We start from the raw sequence: 18,773 nt of genomic DNA on the forward strand, positions 1-18,773 counted from the left end.
CCCAGCCTCTATGAGCTTCTTCAGTGCTAGTCCATTAGAGTTTACAGATAGCATTCATAATTCATTGGCAAGCCAGTTAACTTTCTCCTCTGTAGTTGTTGCGTGCTCTCTTATCTGTCGGGTGGTTCTCTTCCTCGTTCTCTTCCTTAGTCTCCAAACGCACCCCTCTCTCGCTCCCCCTCCCTCTACCCCTCTCGCTCCCTGTCTCTGCCCCTCCCTCACTCTCAATTGAAATTATTTTCAATTTAAGGGCTTTATTGGCATGGGAAATATGTTAACATTGCAAAAGCAAGTGAACTAGGTAATAAACAAAAGTGAAATAAACAATACAAATTAACAGTAAACATTACACTCACAAAAGTTACAAAATAATAAAGACATTACATATGTAATATTATGTGCAAATAGTTAAAGTACAAAAGGGAAAATAAATAAACATACATTTGGGTTGTATTTACAATGTTGTTTGTTCTTCACTGGTTGCCCTTTTCTTGTGGCAACAGGTCACAAATCTTGCTGCTGTGATGGCACACAGTGATATTTCACCCAATAGCTGTGGGAGTTTATCAAAATTGCGTTTGTTTTCTAATTCTTTGTGGATGTGTGTAATCTGAGGGAAATATGTGTCTCGAATATGGTCATACATTTGGCAGGAGGTTAGGAAGTGCAGCTCATTTTCCACCTCATTTTGTGGGCAGTGTGCACATCGCAGCCCCCCGCACCTCTCTGATTCAGAGGGGCTGGTTTAAACGTGGAAGACACATTTAAGTTGAATGCATTCAGTTGTACAACTGAATAGGTATCCCCCATTTTCCTTTCCCTTTCCATAGCCTGTCTTCTCTTGAGAGCAAGGTCTGCCTACAGCGGCCTTTCTCAATAGCAAGGCTATACTTACTGAGTCTGTACAAAGCTTTCCTTAAGTTGCATTGTTGTTGCAACCCCTATTACGAGCCTGTTCAACCTCTCTTTCGTGTCATCTGAGATTCCCAAAGATTGGAAAGCAGCTGCGGTCATCCCCCTCTTCAAAGCGGGGGACACTCTTGACCCAAACTGCTACAGACCTATATCTATCCTACCCTGCCTCTCTAAAGTCTTCGAAAGCCAAGTCAACAAACAGATTACCGACCATTTCGAATCCCACCGCACATTCTCCGATATGCAATCTGGATTCAGAGCTGGTCATGGGTGCACCTCAGCCACGCTCAAGGTCCTAAACGATATCTTAACCGCCATCGATAAGAAACAATACTGTGCAGCCGTATTCATTGACCTGGCCAAGGCTTTCGACTGTGTCAATCACCACATCCTCATCGGCAGACTCAACAGCCTTGGTTTCTGAAATGATTGCCCCGCCTGTTCACCAACTACTTCTCTGATAGAGTTCAGTGTGTCAAATCGGAGGGCCCGTTGTCCGGGCCTCTGGCAGTCTCTATGGGGGTGCCACAGGGTTCAATTCTTGGGCCGACTCTTTTCTCTGTATACATCAATGATGTCGCTCTTGCTGCTGGTGAGTCTCTGATCCACCTCTACGCAGACGACACCATTCTGTATACTTCTGGCCCTTCTTTGGACACTGTGTTAACTACCCTCCAGACGAGCTTCAATGCCATACAACTCTCCTTCCGTGGCCTCCAACTGCTCTTAAGTACAAGTAAAACTAAATGCATGCTCTTCAACCAATCGCTGCCTGCACCTGCCCGCCCGTCCAGCATCACTACTCTGGACGATTCTGACTTAGAGTAAGTGGACAACTACAAATACCTAGGTGTCTGGTTAGACTGTAAACTCTCCTTCCAGACTCACATCGAACATCTCCAATCCAAAGTTAAATCTAGAATTGGCTTCCTATTTCACAACAAAGCATCTTTCACTCATGCTGCCAAACATACGCTCGTAAAACTGACCATCCTACCGATCCTCGACTTTGGCGATGTCATTTACAAAATAGCCTCCAATACCCTACTCAATAAATTGGATGCAGTCTATCACAGTGCCATCCGTTTTGTCACGAAAGCCCCATATACTACCCACCACTGCGACCTGTATGCTCTCATTGGCTGGCCCTCGCTTCATACTTGTCGCCAATCCCACTGGCTCCAGATCATCTACAAGACCCTGCTAGGTAAAGTTCCCCCTTATCTCAGCTCGCTGGTCACCATAGCAGCACCCACCTGTAGCATGCGCTCCAGCAGGTATATCTCTCTGGTCACCCTCAAAGCCAATTTCTCCTTCGGCCGCCTCTCCTTCCAGTTCTCTGCTGCCAATGACTGGAACGAACTACCAAAATCTCTAAAACTGGAAACACTTATCTCCCTCACTAGCTTTAAGCACCAGCTGTCAGAGCAGCTCACAGATTACTGCACCTGTACATAGCCCATCTATAATTTAGCCCAAACAACTCCCCCTTCCCCTACTGTATTTATTTATTTATTTTGCTCCTCTGCACCCCATTATTTCTATTTGTGCTTTTCACTTTCTTCCACTGTAAATCTACCATTCCCGTGTTTCACTTGCTATATTGTATTTACTTCGCCACCATGGCCTTTTTTGCCTTTACCTCCCTTAACTCACCTCATTTGCTCACTTTGTATATAGACTTATTTTTCTACTATATTATTGACTGTATGTTTGTTTTACTCCATGTGTAACTCTGTGTTGTTGTATGTGTCAAACTGCTTGCTTTATCTTGGCCAGGTCGCAATTGTAAATGAGAACTTGTTCTCAACTTGCCTACCTGGTTAAATAAAGGTGAAATAAAATTAAAATAAATAAATAAATAAAAGTTTGGCTCAGTCACAGTGGTCAGGTATTCTGACACTGTGTACGCTCTGTTTGGGGCCAAATAGCATTCCAGATGCTCAGTTATTTTGTTAATTCTTTACAATGTGTCAAGTAACTATATTTTTATTTTCTCATGATTTAGTTGGGTCTAATTGTGTTGCTGTCCTAGGGCTCTGTGGGGTCTGTTTGTGTTTGTGAACAGGACCAGCTTGCTTTGGGGACTCTTATCCAGGTTAATCTCTCTGTAGGTAATGGCTTTGTTATGGAAGGTTTGGGAATCGCTTCCTTTTAGGTGGTTGTAGAACTTAACGTCTCTTTTCTGGATTCAGCGGGTATCGGGTATCGGCCTAATTCTGCTCTGCATGCGTTATTTGGTGTTTTACGTTGTACACAAAGGATCTTTTTGCAGAATTCTGCATGCAGAGTATCAATTTCGTGTTTGTCCCATTTTGTGAATTTTCAAACAGTCCATCTATATTTTCCAACAGGGCTATACATTTGGGTGAGTTTTTTTTCTAGCCTGAGTAGCCTCGTTTCACTGCCAAAAATAAAATGAAACCATCTAGTGTTCAGCGATATAACAACACAATGTCAAATACAGGTAGCCTAGTCAAATAATTAACATCCAATCACATTAACCATTACTCTCTTGCAAGAATTCCACTAACGGTCCGTATGTAGCCAAACATAGCTGCTGCTCATTCCGTTTGCTCGAAAATTGATAAATGGTTAAAAAAAGTAAGGCCCGCGTCCATAGAGACACATACCAGCTCTATTGGTAGTACTGCTACTACCAGCAGTACTACACCTGCACCTGTCGACAACACAAGTTGTTCTGCTTCCATGAGCACATCCAATGCTAGCATCAGGAATTCTACTTTTGTTGTTAGCCCAGCTAACATGGACACTGACAGTTGTGAATCTTTTTCAGCCGAAGAGCTACTGCCCCCTTACCCGGGAAAGCACCAAACAACAGACAGGGACGTTGAACCATTGGACAGGTGCAAATATGATGAGAACTACATTGATTTGGGGTTCACTTATATTGGGAGTAGTGCCTTTCCTCAGCCACAGTGTGTTATATGTGCAAAAGCACTATCTCACAACTCGATGAAACATTCACTCTTGCGCAGACATTTATAAACAAAACATGCCAATTTGAAATATAAGCCACAGGAGTTTTTTGAGCGAGAATTAAGATGACTTTTGAGTATTGGCATGTTAAAGCAACAGATAGCATTAATAAGAAGGGTCTAGAAGCGTCTTATATGGTGAGCTACCGAGTGGCTAGGACAGGCAAGCCCCATACTATTGTAGAGTACTTAATTCTTCCTGCTGCCGGGGATATGGCTGGGACAATGCTGGGGGAAAAGGCCAAAAAAACTACACAGACAATGTCTTCATCAAACAACACTGTTTCAAAATGCATCAATGACATGGCAGGAGATGTTTTGAAACAATTACTGCTTCGCATACAAGCCAGTGAATGAGTCAACAGACGTGGCGGGCCTGGCACAGCTCCTGGTATATGTCCGTTACGTTTATGGGGGATCAATTAAGGAAGACATCCTCTTCTGCAAACCACTGTAAACCAGGACAACAGGAGAGGATATTTTTTAAGTACTGGACAGCTTTGTGACATCAAATGGACTTTGGTGGTCAAGATGTGTTGGTATCTGTACTGATGGCGCAAAAGCCATGACAGGGAGACATAGTGGAGTGGTAACGCGTGTGCAAGCAGTTGCTCCCGACGCCATTTGGGTACACTGCAGCATCCACCAAGAGGCTCTTGCTGCCAAAGGATGCCTGACGGCTTGAAAGATGTTTTGGACACTACAGTGAAAATGGTTAACTTTGTTAAAGCAAGGCCCCTGAACTCTCGTGTATTTTCTGCACTATGTAATGATATGTACAGCGACCATGTAACGCTTTTACAACATACAGAAGTGCGCTGGTTATCAAGGGGCAAAGTATTGACACGTTTTTTTAAATTGAAAGACGAGCTTAAAGCTTTACTGACCATAATTTTCACTTGTCTGACCGCTTGCATGATGACGAGTTTCTCACACGACTGGCCTATCTGGGTGATGTTTTTTCTCACCTGAATGATCTGAATGTAGGATTACAGGGACTCTCCGCAACTATATTCAATGTGCAGGACAAAACTGAGGCTATGATTAAGAAGTTGGAGATCTTCTCTGTCTGCATTAACAAGGACAACACACAGGTCTTTCCATCATTGTATGATTTTTTTGTGTGCAAATGAACTCAAGCTTACGGACAATGTAAAATGTGATATAGAGAAGCACCTGAGTGAGTTGGGTGCGCAATTATGCAGGTACTTTCCCGAAATGGATGACACAAACAACTGGATTTGTTATCCCTTTCATGCCCTGCCTCCAGTCCACTTACCAATATCTGAACAAGAGAGTCTCATCGAAATTGCAACAAGAGGTTCTGTGAAAATTTAATTTAATCAGAAGCCACTGCCAGAGTATCCTGCCTTGGCAAATCACGCCGTTAAGACACTGATGCCCTTTGCAACCACGTACCTATGTGAGAGTGGATTCTCGGCCTTCACTAGCATGAAAACTAAATACAGGCATAGACTGTGTGTGGAAAATTATTTAAGACTGAGACTCTCTCCAATACAACCCAACATTGCAGAGTTATGTGCATCCTTTCAAGCACACTCTTCTCATTAATCTGTGGTGAGTTATTCACCATTTTTAGATTAACAAATAAAGTTTTATATGTAAGATGGTTAAATAAAGAGCAAAATGATTGATTATTATTATATTATTATTTGTGCCCTGGTCCTATAAGAGCTCTTTGAAACTTCCCACAAGCTGGGTTGTGACAAAAACTCACACTGATTCTTATGTTTAATAAATGTATCGTATAGTGTCTGTGGCAGGCTTACAATGATGGCAAAAAACAACATTTGAGAGTGTGCTGACCCTGGTGCTAGAGGAGGTACACAGCAGCAGGTTGAATGTTTGAAGGGGTACGGGACTATAAAAAGTTTGGGAACCATTGATATGGGGCAACGGTGTCTAGATGGAATTTGTATTTGTGGTCCTAGCAACTGAACCTTTTTGGAATATCATTACTTTTGTCTTACTGACATTTACTGTCAGGGCCCAGGTCTGACAGGGCCCAGGTCTGACAGGGCCCAGGTTTGTCAGGGCCCAGGTCTGACAGGGCCCAGGTCTGACAGGGCCCAGGTCTGACAGGGCCCAGGTCTGACAGAGTCTGTGCAGAAGATCTAGGTGCTGCTGTAGGCCCTCCTTGGTTGGAGACAACCCTCTCCCTCTCTCAACCCCTCCCTCTCTCTCCCTCTCTTTCTCTTCCCCTCTCATTCTAGCCCTCCCTCTTTCTCTCACTCTCTCTCAACCTTTCCTTCCCCACTCTTTCTTTCTCTCTGTTTCCCTCTCCCCTCACTCTCTCTATGTTGTCTCCATAGATACCTAGCCAGCTCTGCCTGCCTCAGTGCGGTCAATCATTCAGGGATGTTGAGTGCCTGCCTGCCTGGGATAAGTAGGTCATCAGTGTTGGTGCTGCTGCTGTACCAGGCAGGGCGGTGAGGTAGGAGAGCTGGTGCTGCTGTACCAGGCAGGGTGGTGAGGTAGGAGAGCTGGTGCTGCTGTACCAGGCAGGGCGGTGAGGTAGGAGAGCAGGTGCTGCTGTACCAGGCAGGGTGGTGAGGTAGGAGAGCAGGTGCTGCTATACCAGGCAGGGTGGTGAGGTAGGAGAGCTGGTGTTGCTGTACCAGGCAGGGTGGTGAGGTAGGAGAGCAGGTGCTGCTGTACCAGGCAGGGTGGTGAGGTAGGAGAGCTGGTGCTGCTATACCAGGCAGGGTGGTGAGATAGGAGAGCTGGTGCTGCTGTACCAGGCAGGGTGGTGAGGTAGGAGAAATGGTGCTGCTGTACCAGGCAGGGTGGTGGTTTAAGAGGCTTTCTCTCAAAGCTTTGACAACTCTCTCTCTCTCTTGGCTTTGACCACCCTCTCTCTCTCTCTCTCTCTTGGCTTTAACCACCCTCGCTCTCTCTCTCAGCTTTGACCACCCTCTCTCACTCAGCTTTGACCACCCTCTCTCACTCTCTCTTGGCTTTGACCACCCACCGTCTCTCACACACTCTCGGCTTTGACCACCATCTCTCTCTCTCAGCTTTGTCCACGCTCTCTCTTTTGGCTTTGACCACCCTCTCTCTCTCTCGCTCAGCTTTGACCAACCTCTCTCTCTCGGATTTGACCACCATCTCTCTCTCTCATGTTTGACCACCCTCTCTCGCTAAGCTTTGACCAACCTCTCTCTCTCTCAGCTTTGACCACCCTCTATCTTGGCTTTGACCACCCTCTCTTTCACTCAGCTTTGACTACCCTCTCTCGCTCAGCTTTGACCAACCTCTCTCTCTCAATCTTGGCTTTGACCACCCTCTCTCACTCTCTCGGCTTTGACCACCCTCTCGCTCTCACTCTTGGCTTTCACCACCCTCTCTCTCTCTCAGCTTTGACCACCCCCTCTCACTGCCTCTTGGCTTTGACCACCGTCTCTCTCACTCTCTCGGCTTTGACCACCCTCTCTCTCTCTCAGCTTTGACCACCCTTTCACTCTTGGCTTTGACCACCCTCTCTCTCTCTCTCTCTCAGCTTTGAACACCCTCTCTCTCTCTCTCTCTGCTTTGACCACCCTCTCTCTCTCTCTCTCTCTCTCTCTCTTTGCTTTGACCACCCTCTCTCTCTCTCAGCTTTGACCACCCTCTCTCTCACTCTCTCGGCTTTGACCACCCTCTCTCTCTCTCTCTCTCTCTCTCTCAGCTTTGACCACCCTCTCTCTCTCTCTCTCTCTCTCTCTCTCTCTCTCTCAGCTTTGACCACCCTCTCTCTCTTTCTCAGCTTTGACCACCCTCTCTCTCTCTCTCTCTCTCAGCTTTGACCACCCTCTCTCTCACTCTCTTAGCTTTGACCACCCTCTATCTCTCTCTCGGCTTTAACCACCCTCTCTCTCTCTCTTAGCTTTGACCACCCTCTCTCTCACTCTCTCAGCTTTGACCACCCTCTCTCTCTCTCTTAGCTTTGACCACCCTCTCTCTCTCTCTTAGCTTTGACCACCCTCTCTCTCTCTCTCTCGGCTTTGACCACCCTCACTCTCTCTCTCTCGGGTTTGACCACCCTCTCTCTCTCTCTCTCTCTCTCTCTCTCTCTCTCTCTCGGCTTTGACCACCCACCCTCTCTATCTTAGCTTTGACCACCCTCTCTCTCTCTCTCTCTTAGCTTTGACCACCCACCCTCTCTCTCTCTTGGCTTTGTCCACCCTCTCGCTCTCTCTCTCTCTTGGCTTTGATCACCCTCTCTCTCTGCTTTGACCACCCTCTCTCTCTCTCTCAGCTTTGACCACCCTCTCTCTCTCTCTTAGCTTTGACCACCCTCTCTCCCTCTCTCTTACCATTGACCACCCTCTCTCTCTCTCAGCTTTGACCACCCTCTCTCTCTCTCTCAGATTTGACCACCCTCTCTTGCTCTCTCTCATCTTTGACCACCCTCTCTCTCTCAGCTTTGACCACCCTCTCTCTCTCAGCTTTGACCACCCTCTCTCTCTCTCAGCTTTGACCACCCTCTCTCTCTCTCTCTTTCTTAGCTTTGACCACCCTGTCTGTCTCTCTCTGCTTTGACCACCCTCTCTCTCTCTCTCTGTGCTTTGACCACCCTCTCTCTCTCTCTCGCTGCTTTGACCACCCTCTCTCTCTCTCTCTCGGCTTTGACCAGCCTCTCTCTCTCTCTCTCTCTCTCTCTCTCTCTCTCTCTCTCTCTCTCTCTCTCTCTCTCTCTCTCTCTCTCTCAGCTTTGACCACCCTCTCTCTCTCTCTCTCTCTCAGCTTTGACCACCCTGTCTGTCTCTCTCTGCTTTGACCACCCTCTCTCTCTCTCTCTGTGCTTTGACCACCCTCTCTCTCTCTCTCGCTGCTTTGACCACCCTCTCTCTCTCTCTCTGCTTTGACCACCCTCTCTCTCTCTCTCTCTGTGTGCTTTGACCACCCTCTCTCTCTCTCTCTCTCTCGCTGCTTTGACCACCCTCTCTCTCTCTCAGCTTTGACCACCCACTCTCTAACTCTCTCTGCTTTAACCAGCCTCTCTCTCTCTCTCTCTCTCAGCTTTGACCACCCTCTCTTTCTCTCTCTCAGCTTTGTCCACCCTCTCGCTCTCTCTCTCTCTTGGCTTTGATCACCCTCTCTCTCTGCTTTGACCACCCTCTCTCTCTCTCTCTCAGCTTTGACCACCCTCTCTCTCTCTCTTAGCTTTGACCACCCTCTCTCCCTCTCTCTTACCTTTGACCACCCTCTCTCTCTCTAAGGTTTGACCACCCTCTCTCTCTCTCTCAGATTTGACCACCCTCTCTTGCTCTCTCTCAGCTTTGACCACCCTCTCTCTCTCAGCTTTGACCACCCTCTCTCTCTCAGTTTCACCACCCTCTCTCTCTCTCAGCTTTGACCACCCTCTCTCTCTCTCTCTTTCTTAGCTTTGACCACCCTGTCTGTCTCTCTCTGCTTTGACCACCCTCTCTCTCTCTCTCTGTGCTTTGACCACCCTCTCTCTCTCTCTCTCGCTGCTTTGACCACCCTCTCTCTCTCTCTCTCAGCTTTGACCACCCTCTCTCTAACTCTCTCGGCTTTGACCAGCCTCTCTCTCTCTCTCTCTCTCTCTCTCTCTCTCTCTCAGCTTTGACCACCCTGTCTGTCTCTCTCTGCTTTGACCACCCTCTCTCTCTCTCTCTCTGTGCTTTGACCACCCTCTCTCTCTCTCTCGCTGCTTTGACCACCCTCTCTCTCTCTCTCTGCTTTGACCACCCTCTCTCTCTCTCTCTCGCTGCTTTACCACCCTCTCTCTCTCTCAGCTTTGACCACCCTCTCTCTAACTCTCTCGGCTTTAACCAGCCTCTCTCTCTCTCTCTCTCTCTCTCTCTCAGCTTTGACCACCCTCTCTTTCTCTCTCTCAGCTTTGACCACCCTCTCTCTCACTCTCTTAGCTTTGACCACTCTCTATCTCTCTCTCGGCTTTGACCACCCTCTCTCTCTCTTAGCTTTGACCACCCTCTTTCTCACTCTCTCGGCTTTGACCACCCTCTCTCTCTCTCTCTCTCTCTCTTAGCTTTGACCACCCTCTCTCTCTCTCTCTCTCTTAGCTTTGACCGCCCTCTCTTTCTCTCTCGGCTATGACCACCCTCTCTCTCTCTCTCGGCTTTGAACACCCTCGCTCTCTCTCTCTCTCTCTCGGCTTTTGACCACCCACCCTCTCTCTCTTAACTTTGACCACCCTCTCTCTCTCTTAGCTTTGACCACCCACCCTCTCTCTCTCTTGGCTTTGTCCACCCTCTCGCTCTCTCTCTCTCTTGGCTTTGATCACCCACCCTCTCTCTCTCTCAGCTTTGACCACCCTCTCTCTCACTCTCTTAGCTTTGACCACCCTCTATCTCTCTCTCGGCTTTGACCACCCTCTCTCTCTCTCTCTTAGCTTTGACCACCCTCTCTCTCACTCTCTCAGCTTTGACCACCCTCTATCTCTCTCTTAGCTTTGACCACCCTCTCTCTCTCTCTCTCTTAGCTTTGACCACCCTCTCTCTCTCTCTCTCTCTCTCGACTTTGACCACCCTCGCTCTCTCTCTCTCTCTCGGCTTTGACCACCCTCTCTCTCTCTCTCTCTCTCTCGGCTTTGACCACCCACCCTCTCTCTCTTAGCTTTGACCACCCTCTCTCTCTCTCTCTTAGCATTGACCACCCACCCTCTCTCTCTCTTGGCTTTATCCACCCTCTCGCTCTCTCTCTTTCTTGGCTTTGATCACCCTCTCTCTCTCTCTCTCTCTCTCTCTCGGCTTTGAGCACCCTCTCTCTCTCTCTCAGCTTTGACCACCCTCTCTCTCTCTTAGCTTTGACCACCCTCTCTCTCTCTCTTAGCTTTGACCACCCTCTCTCTCTCTTAGCTTTGACCACCCTCTCTCTCTCTCTCTCTCTCTCTCTCTCTCTCTCTCTACTTTGACCACTCTCTCTCTCTCTCTCTCTCTCAGCTTTGACCACCCTCTCTCTCTCTTAGCTTTGACCACCCTCTCTCTCTCTCTCTTAGCTTTGACCACCCTCTCTCTCTTTCTCTTAGCTTTGACCACCCTCTCTCTCTCTCTCTCTCTCAGCTTTGACCATCCTCTCTCTCTCTCTCTCTCAGCTTTGACCACCCTCTCTCTCTCTCTCTCAGCTTTGACCACCCTGTCTCTCTCAGCTTTGACCACCCTCTCTCTCACTCTCTTAGCGTTGACCACCCTCTATCTCTCTCTCGGCTTTGACCACCCTCTCTCTCTCTCTTAGCTTTGACCACCCTCTCTCTCACTCTCTCGGCTTTGACCACCCTCTCTCTCTCTCTCTCTTAGCTTTGACCACCCTCTCTCTCTCTCTCTTAGCTTTGACCACCCTCTCTCTCTCTCTCTCTCGGCTATGACCACCCTCTCTCTCTCTCTCTCGGCTTTGACCACCCTCTCTCTCTCTCTCTCTCTCTCTCTCTCTCTCTCTCTCTCTCTCTCGGCTTTGACCACCCACCCTCTCTCTCTCAGCTTTGACCACCCTCTCTCTCTCTCTTAGCTTTGACCACCCTCTATCTCTCTCTCGGCTTTGACCACCCTCTCTCTCTCTCTTAGCTTTGACCACCCTCTCTCTCACTCTCTCGGCTTTGACCACCCTCTCTCTCTCTCTCTCTCTCTTAGCTTTGACCACCCTCTCTCTCTCTCTCTTGGCTATGACCACCCTCTCTCTCTCTCTCTCGGCTTTGACCACCCTCTCTCTCTCTCTCTCTCTCTCTCTCTCTCTCTCTCTCGGCTTTGACCACCCACCCTCTCTCTCTTAGCTTTGACCACCCTCTCTCTCTCTCTCTTAGCTTTGACCACCCACCCTCTGTCTCTTGGCTTTGTCCCCCCTCTCACTCTCTCTCTCTCTTGGCTTTGATCACCCTCTCTCTCTCTCTCTCTCTCTCTCTCTCTCTCTCTCGGCTTTGACCACCCTTTCTATCTCTTTCTCTCTTAGCTTTGACCATCCACCCACCCTCCCCCTCTCTCTCTCTCTCTCTCGGCTTTGACCACCCTCTATCTCTCTCTTGGCTTTGACCACCCTTTCTCTCTCTCTCTTAGCTTTGACCACCCACCCACCCTCTCTCTCTCTCTCTCTCTCTCTCTCTCGGCGTTGACCACCCTCTATCTCTCTCTCGGCTTTGACCACCCTTTCTGTCTCTCTCTTAGCTTTGACCACCCACCCCCCCACCCTCTCTCTCTCTCTCTCTCTGATTTAACCACCCTCTCTCTCTCCCTCCCCCTCACTCTCTCTTGGCTTTGACCACCCTCTCTCTCTCTCTCTCTCCCTCACACTCTTTCGACATTGACCACACTCTTGCTTTATCTCTCGCTCTCTTTCTTTCTTTCCTTCTCGCTCTCTCTCTCTCTTTCTCTGTTATTTCTTTCTGTTCTCTATCTCCCCCTCTCTCTCTGTTCTCTCTCCCTTTCTGTTCTCTCCATTTCTCCCTTTCTATCTCTCTCTCCCCCTTATTCACTCTCTCTCTGAGGACTAACATAAACATGTGTCTGCTTTCCACCTCAGAGATCAAAGCAGGAGTTGACAGACAGGAAGAATGATTGACAGACAGGAAGAGGAGTTAAAGGGTTGACACTACAGATATGGGACCTTCCTGTACTGTATGTACAACAAAGTCATGTTGTGGTAATTGCATTATGCCTCTACACACATTGTTTTGCCTAGGAAATAAGCACCCATTTATTCTGGGTTGCACTATAATGGCTGTCAGGCAGGCAGCAAACAAAACAATGAACCATGGACTTCACAGTGGCGTCAGTTGGTTGTTATGTAAATAATGACCTTTCAGGTACTTTTGAAATCACAGTAAAAGGGAGTAAATCATTAAATATCCTCACAAACATTTTGCACTGACAGAGTCGACACTCCCAAATTGCATCCTATTCCTTATGGGCCATGGGAATAGGGAGTCATTTGGGTCAAAGCCATAGGATTTACAATAGGACTCAGTAATTAAGATATAGACCATGCCCCTGCTCCAGACTACTGCTGACTAACCTGTTCCCAGAACCCATCAATCAATCCACTTGGCTAATGCTATAGACATATTCCTTAGACTGCATGATAATAAACCTACATCTTCCTCAGCCCCAGCAGGTCCAGATGGACTGCATGATAATAAACCTACATCTTCCTCAGCCCCAGCATGTCCAGATGGACTGCATGATAATAAACCTACATCTTCCTCAGCCCCAGCAGGTCCAGATGGACTGCATGATAATAAACCTACATCTTCCTCAGCCCCAGCAGGTCCAGATGGACTGCATGATCATAAACCTACATCTTCCTCAGCACCAGCAGGTCCAGATGGACTGCTTGATAATAAACCAACATCTACCTCAGCCCCAGCAGGTCCAGATGGACTGCATGATAATAAACCTACATCTTCCTCAGCCCCAGCAGGTCCAGATGGACTGCATGATAATAAACCTACATCTTTCTCAGCCCCAGCAGGTCCAGATGGACTGCATGATAATAAACCTACATCTTCCTCAGCCCCAGCAGGTCCAGATGGACGGCATGATAATAAACCTACATCTTCCTCAGCCCCAGCAGGTCCAGATGGACTGCATGATAATAAACCTACATCTTCCTCAGCCCCAGCAGGTCCAGATGGACTGCATGATAATAAATGTACAGGATGACGTAACTGATACTATTATTACTCTGTGGCAACCCTAGTGTACTACAGGAAACCTATCTGAAGTCTTCACTAAGACTGTGTCCTAAATGGCACTCTATTCCCTATTGTAGTGCACAACATTTGTAGTATAAGGAATAGGATCAAACATAGTGCACTATAAACAGAATAGTATGCCATTTGGGACAGATCCTGTATGTACTATCTGAAGGGGAACCATAGCTAAATATAGCACACAACAAGTGAAGGGCGGCGACATCATGATGGATGACGGACAAAACGAAGCATCTTTAGGACCAAGGAAACCAACGTGGACAGCGCTCTACATTGCCTGAAGAAAAGAAGTCTGTACCTAATGGGACAGGGTATATATGACCTATAAAGATCTTTAGGCAAAATCCCCAACTGTTGTAAATGGAAAGGCTATAAAATGGAAATAGATAGTGTTCTCTGCAGACTACGCTACTATAAACAGGCCCTATTTATTGATGATAAAATTAGCACTTTGGGTCATTAGGCTTCAAAGTAGGTACTTTACACTGTCCACTAAAGAGGTAGTTCACTCCAAAATCAAATGTTTGTCAGGTGCTGTCTAAAGTCTAGATCAGGGTTTCCCAAACTCGGTCCTCGGGCCCCCACTGAGTGCACGCTCTGGGTTTTGCCCTAGCATTACACAGCTGATTCAAATAACCAACTCGTCATCAAGCTTTCATTATTTGAATCAGCTGTGTAGTGCTAGGGCAAAAACCAAAACGTGCACGGGGGGGGGCAGGACCGAGTTTGTCAAAGGCACCATGCATTATGAGGAATCTTCAGGCCCCGATCCCACATGAAAAGCATCGTCTGATAAAATGCTATGGTGTAATCAGGTGTTTTTTAGTCAATAATGGTATGTTTTTGTTGTTTTTGTGCATCCCAGGACTCCCTGGAAAACAAATCTAATCTAATGAAATGTTATTGGTCACATACACATCTGTTAGCAGGACCACCTATTCTGGATAAATAGATCTGTGGGGCAGAAGAATTATATTATTGTACAGGGCCTCCCAGGAGCCTAAGTGCTGCTGTGTTACTAATCTGACATAAGCTTGTAACATTATGTAACACATGTACATGTTGCTGATGTCGACCACTATACCAAAGTAGTGTAGTCTAATCCACCGTACACGGCCACACTAGTCAAGGTTTGACATACACTCTTAGAAACAAAGGTTCTGGATACAACCAAAAAGGGTTCTACCAAAAAAAGGTGCATTCTTCATATATGACACCCCTTAAGGCTCTATATAGAACTGAAATTGGTTCCATATAGAACCCTATATGAAACCCAAGGGTTCTATATGAAACCAACGTTGGTTAGGTGAAGAAGAACCACTGGGGTTCTGACCAAATAACCCTAAAAAAGGGTTATAAATAGAACCTTTAGGGGTGCCATATATGAAGAAAGAAATATAACTATTTTTGGTTCGATCCAGAGTGTATAAGAGTGTAATATAAGAGTGTAATACAGACATTACATAAAAATGTGTCAGAGCTCTGAATGTCTGAGATTCTGGTCCATTATCTCTGTTGTCCTTGTCGAGGACCTCAGAGCATCTTCTTTGCAGGCCAATGCACAAATAGAGGTCTACAAGTGCCAGGGTACCTGCCCCTCTATGAAAATGCCCCTCCCAAATGTATCTACAGATGTTTTTATATATATATATTGGATGGTCAAAACTGAACATAATGTTTATTTTAAAGACTTTGAGCACGAGCGGGCCACATTCTCAGTGTCCTGTCCATTCTGTCATTGTCTGTCAGGTAACCTAGGCTACATGTGAGGCAGGTGCATAACCAAAAAATCCACATACATGCAGTAGATAGATGAATAAGCAATTACTTAGGCTACACTTATGCACCTTTTGATATGAATAGCATTTTGTTATTTGAATTGAATCAGTTATAATTTCCAAATGCACCGCACATACTCTCACAGCACCATAATTAGACGCAATAAAAAATTGCCATTAATGTGTGTTTACATCCTCTTCTGTGGCGCTTTGCATGATGTTCTGAGAAGCATGAGAGGTTATGAGGAGTGGTTTACTCACACAACAACCAGTTCGGTTTTCTGTGAATACACGTCTAGTAAACCTGCTGGTATAACACATCCAAACACCTTGGAAACTATGGCAGCGCAAATTAGCCTACAATTGTCACAAAAAACATGACATTGGAACTGATGAAGGCACCCCACTGGGCACAGATGGTATTCAATGTCTATTTCACGTTGGTTCAACGTAATTTCATTTAAATGAGGTGAAAACAACGTTGATTCAACCAGTGTGTGCCCAGTGAATATCATGCCAGCCTCAAATACAGGCAATGCAGTAGCAGCAACCGAATTCTGTAGACCGACGCCCGTCTGATCTCGCACTGCCATTCGGTGATGTTTTCCAAGCGCACAACCAGTAGCCTATTTAAGCTACTGTCCCATATTTCTAAGCACCCCTATATTGTAATTGTTATCTAATAATATCAAAGAAAATGTTTCCTTACCGGTCCTCTTCTCTTCAAAGACACATTCTTCCACAACAGAAGATGTAGCTGGCGGAGGAATCCCATCTCCACACGCTCGAGGTTTTTCCCTAATTACGGCCAAATTACAATACCGGTAATTAAGTTACTGTTTAGTGGGGTGGATTTTTGGTAATGGATTACAAGCCATTCCGATGTATTTAAATGTCAATTTAGATAATATGCTTGATACAGGTTTATATGCCCATTTCACAGCTGTCTCTCTCGCTCTCTCTCTGAACGAGACGACTGTTTTCTGCCACTGCCTTCTGGTTAGATGGCTAAATAGGACTAGCTGTATTTCAGTGGCAAGCGTGGCTGATATTCTGTATGATATCACCATCGGCGGAAAAATAGAAGCATCCAATGGAAACGGTGCTAAAGTAATGCGTTAGAATGAACAGAGAACCATCGATATAGGGATATATATCACCATCGTGCAGTAGAGTGGGCGGAGACGGCGCTACAGACCGTACGTCTTCTCCCGCACTCTACACTAAGGCTTGGCTACTGTTCCTCTTGCAAATTGGAACACAAACTTACCTTGTATGATTTGACAAATGACTGTTCTTACAGCCTAAAACCTATTCTGTATAGGTGTAGGTCCAGGAATGTAACATATTTATCCCAGGGTAATGTATATTGACAGTCTCAACGATCCCAATAGGATAGACTGTAGTAGAATTTTATATTTGCCCAAAAATGTTGCCATAAATTATGCGTTGAATAGTGTCGTGCCAGTAACTGAAAGGTCGCTGGTTTGAATCCCTGAGATGACTAAGTGAAAATTCGGTGTGCCCTTGAGCAAGGAACTTTACCCTAATGGCTCCTGTAAGTCGCTCTGGATGTAAACGTAATAACGGTTTCTGGTTTCCGTTATTACGGATATATATATTACGTATATATACGTAATATATATGGATATATATATATATATATTACGTAATATATATATATATATATATATATATATATATATATATATATATATATCCGTAATATATCCGTTATAATATATATATATATTATGTAAACAGTGGTTACAGGCTCAGAAAATCAGAAAAGGAATCTAGCCTTAGTTGAAACTGACAGTTTAGTCCATCAGCACTAGAAACTCAAAACTAGGCAGGGCATATCTGCGGGAAGTAGGGGTGCTGTGGTGCTGCTGTACCACCGGAAAAATGTAAGAAAATAATAAATAAAATCGTATTTTTGTATTTTTTATATATTTGTTTTCTAAAGTAGTACACTTGGCCTTCACTAATCCTGTATTAGCAGACCCATACAAACATTCTCCCATTCTCATTGACGGGGCTGTAGAGGAGCAGGTTGAGAGCATCAAGTTCCTTGGTGTCCACATCACCAACAAACTATCATGGTCAAAACACACCAAGGCAGTCGTGAAGAAGGCATGACAAAGCCTATTCCCCCCTCAGGAGACTGAAAAGATTTTGGCATGGGTCCTCAGATCCTCAAAAAGTTCTACAGATGCACCATCAAGAGCATCCTGACTGGTTACATCACTGCCTGGTATGGAAACTGCTCGGCCTCTGACCGCAAGGCACTACAGAGGGTAGTGCGTACTGCCCAGTACATCACTGGGGCCAAGCTTCTTGCCATCCAGGACCTCTATACCAGGCGATGTCAGAGGAAGGCACGACAAATTGTCAAAGACTCCAGCCACTCTAGTCATAGACTGTTCTCTCTGCGACCGCATGGCAAGCGGTACCGGAGCGCCAAGTCTAGGTCCAAAAGGCTTCTTAACAGCTTATTTTATTATCTATGCATAGTCACTTTAACTCTACCTGCATGTACATATTACCTCAATTACCTCGACTAACCGGTATCCCTGCACATTGACTCTGTACCGGTACCCCGTGTATATAGCCTCGCTTCTGTTATTTTACTGCTACTCTTTAATTATTTGTTATTTGCTATTTTTTACTTTTCTATTTTTTACTTAACACTTCTTTTTCTTAACACTGCATTGTTGGTTAACTGCATTGTTGTATTCGGTACATTTTTTATGAGATATTTCTGTATTTCATTCTCAATAAATTTGCAAAAATTCTAGAAACATGTTTTCACATTGTCATTATTGGGTATTGTGTGTAGAAAGGGTGAGAAAAAAAATATTGAATCCATTTTGAATTCAGGCTGTAACAACTAAATGTGCTATAAGTCAAGGGGTATAAATACTGTCTGAACACCCTGTAATTGTATGTGTGGGGTACAGAAATGAGGTAGTCATTCAAAAATCATTAAGGCACACAGAGTCCCTGCAACGTATTATGTGACTTGTTAAGCAAATGTTTGATCCTGAATTATTTAGGCATGCCATAACAAAGGGGTTCAATACTTATTGACTCAAGTCATTTCAGCTTTTAATTTTCTATTTATTTGTAAAGATTTATAAAAAGACCATTCTATTTTGACATTATAGGGTATTGTGTGTAGGCCAGTGACCTAAAATCTCAATTTAGTCCATTTTAAATTCAGTCTGTAACACAATAAAATGTGGAAAAGGTCAAGGGGTGTGAATACATTCTGAAGGCACTGTATATGCCAGTAATAGTGGCACAGTACCATCCACACCCCAAAAAACAGAGTTTCAAACTCATGTATTTTTCTTTGCCCATATGTAACAGACGTGAGTCGGGTTTACAGTC

At 45.6% G+C, this 18,773-nt stretch overlaps 1 protein-coding gene across 8 annotated transcripts in view; it reads right to left on the reverse strand.

Annotated features, from left to right (window-relative positions):
- LOC106580625 (ATP-binding cassette sub-family A member 2) overlaps nt 1-16,555 on the reverse strand; it is a 156,124-nt gene extending 139,569 nt beyond the window's left edge. For 5 of the 8 annotated variants that reach the window (XR_001322920.2, XM_014161878.2, XM_014161880.2 and 2 more), the window contains exon 1: nt 16,087-16,555. Coding sequence is in view for 6 of the 8 variants with exons in the window: in XM_014161878.2 (XP_014017353.1) it covers nt 16,087-16,152 (66 nt within the window). In the remaining 2 variants the exon portion in view is untranslated. The remainder of the gene's footprint in view (nt 1-16,086) is intronic. The other 3 variants (XM_014161883.2, XM_014161881.2, XM_045703330.1) reach the window with 1 other exon arrangement.
- Between the last annotated feature and the right edge of the window lie 2,218 nt (nt 16,556-18,773).

Source organism: Salmo salar, chromosome ssa20 (assembly GCF_905237065.1).
Source record: "Salmo salar chromosome ssa20, Ssal_v3.1, whole genome shotgun sequence".
Lineage (NCBI taxonomy): Eukaryota > Metazoa > Chordata > Actinopteri > Salmoniformes > Salmonidae > Salmo > Salmo salar.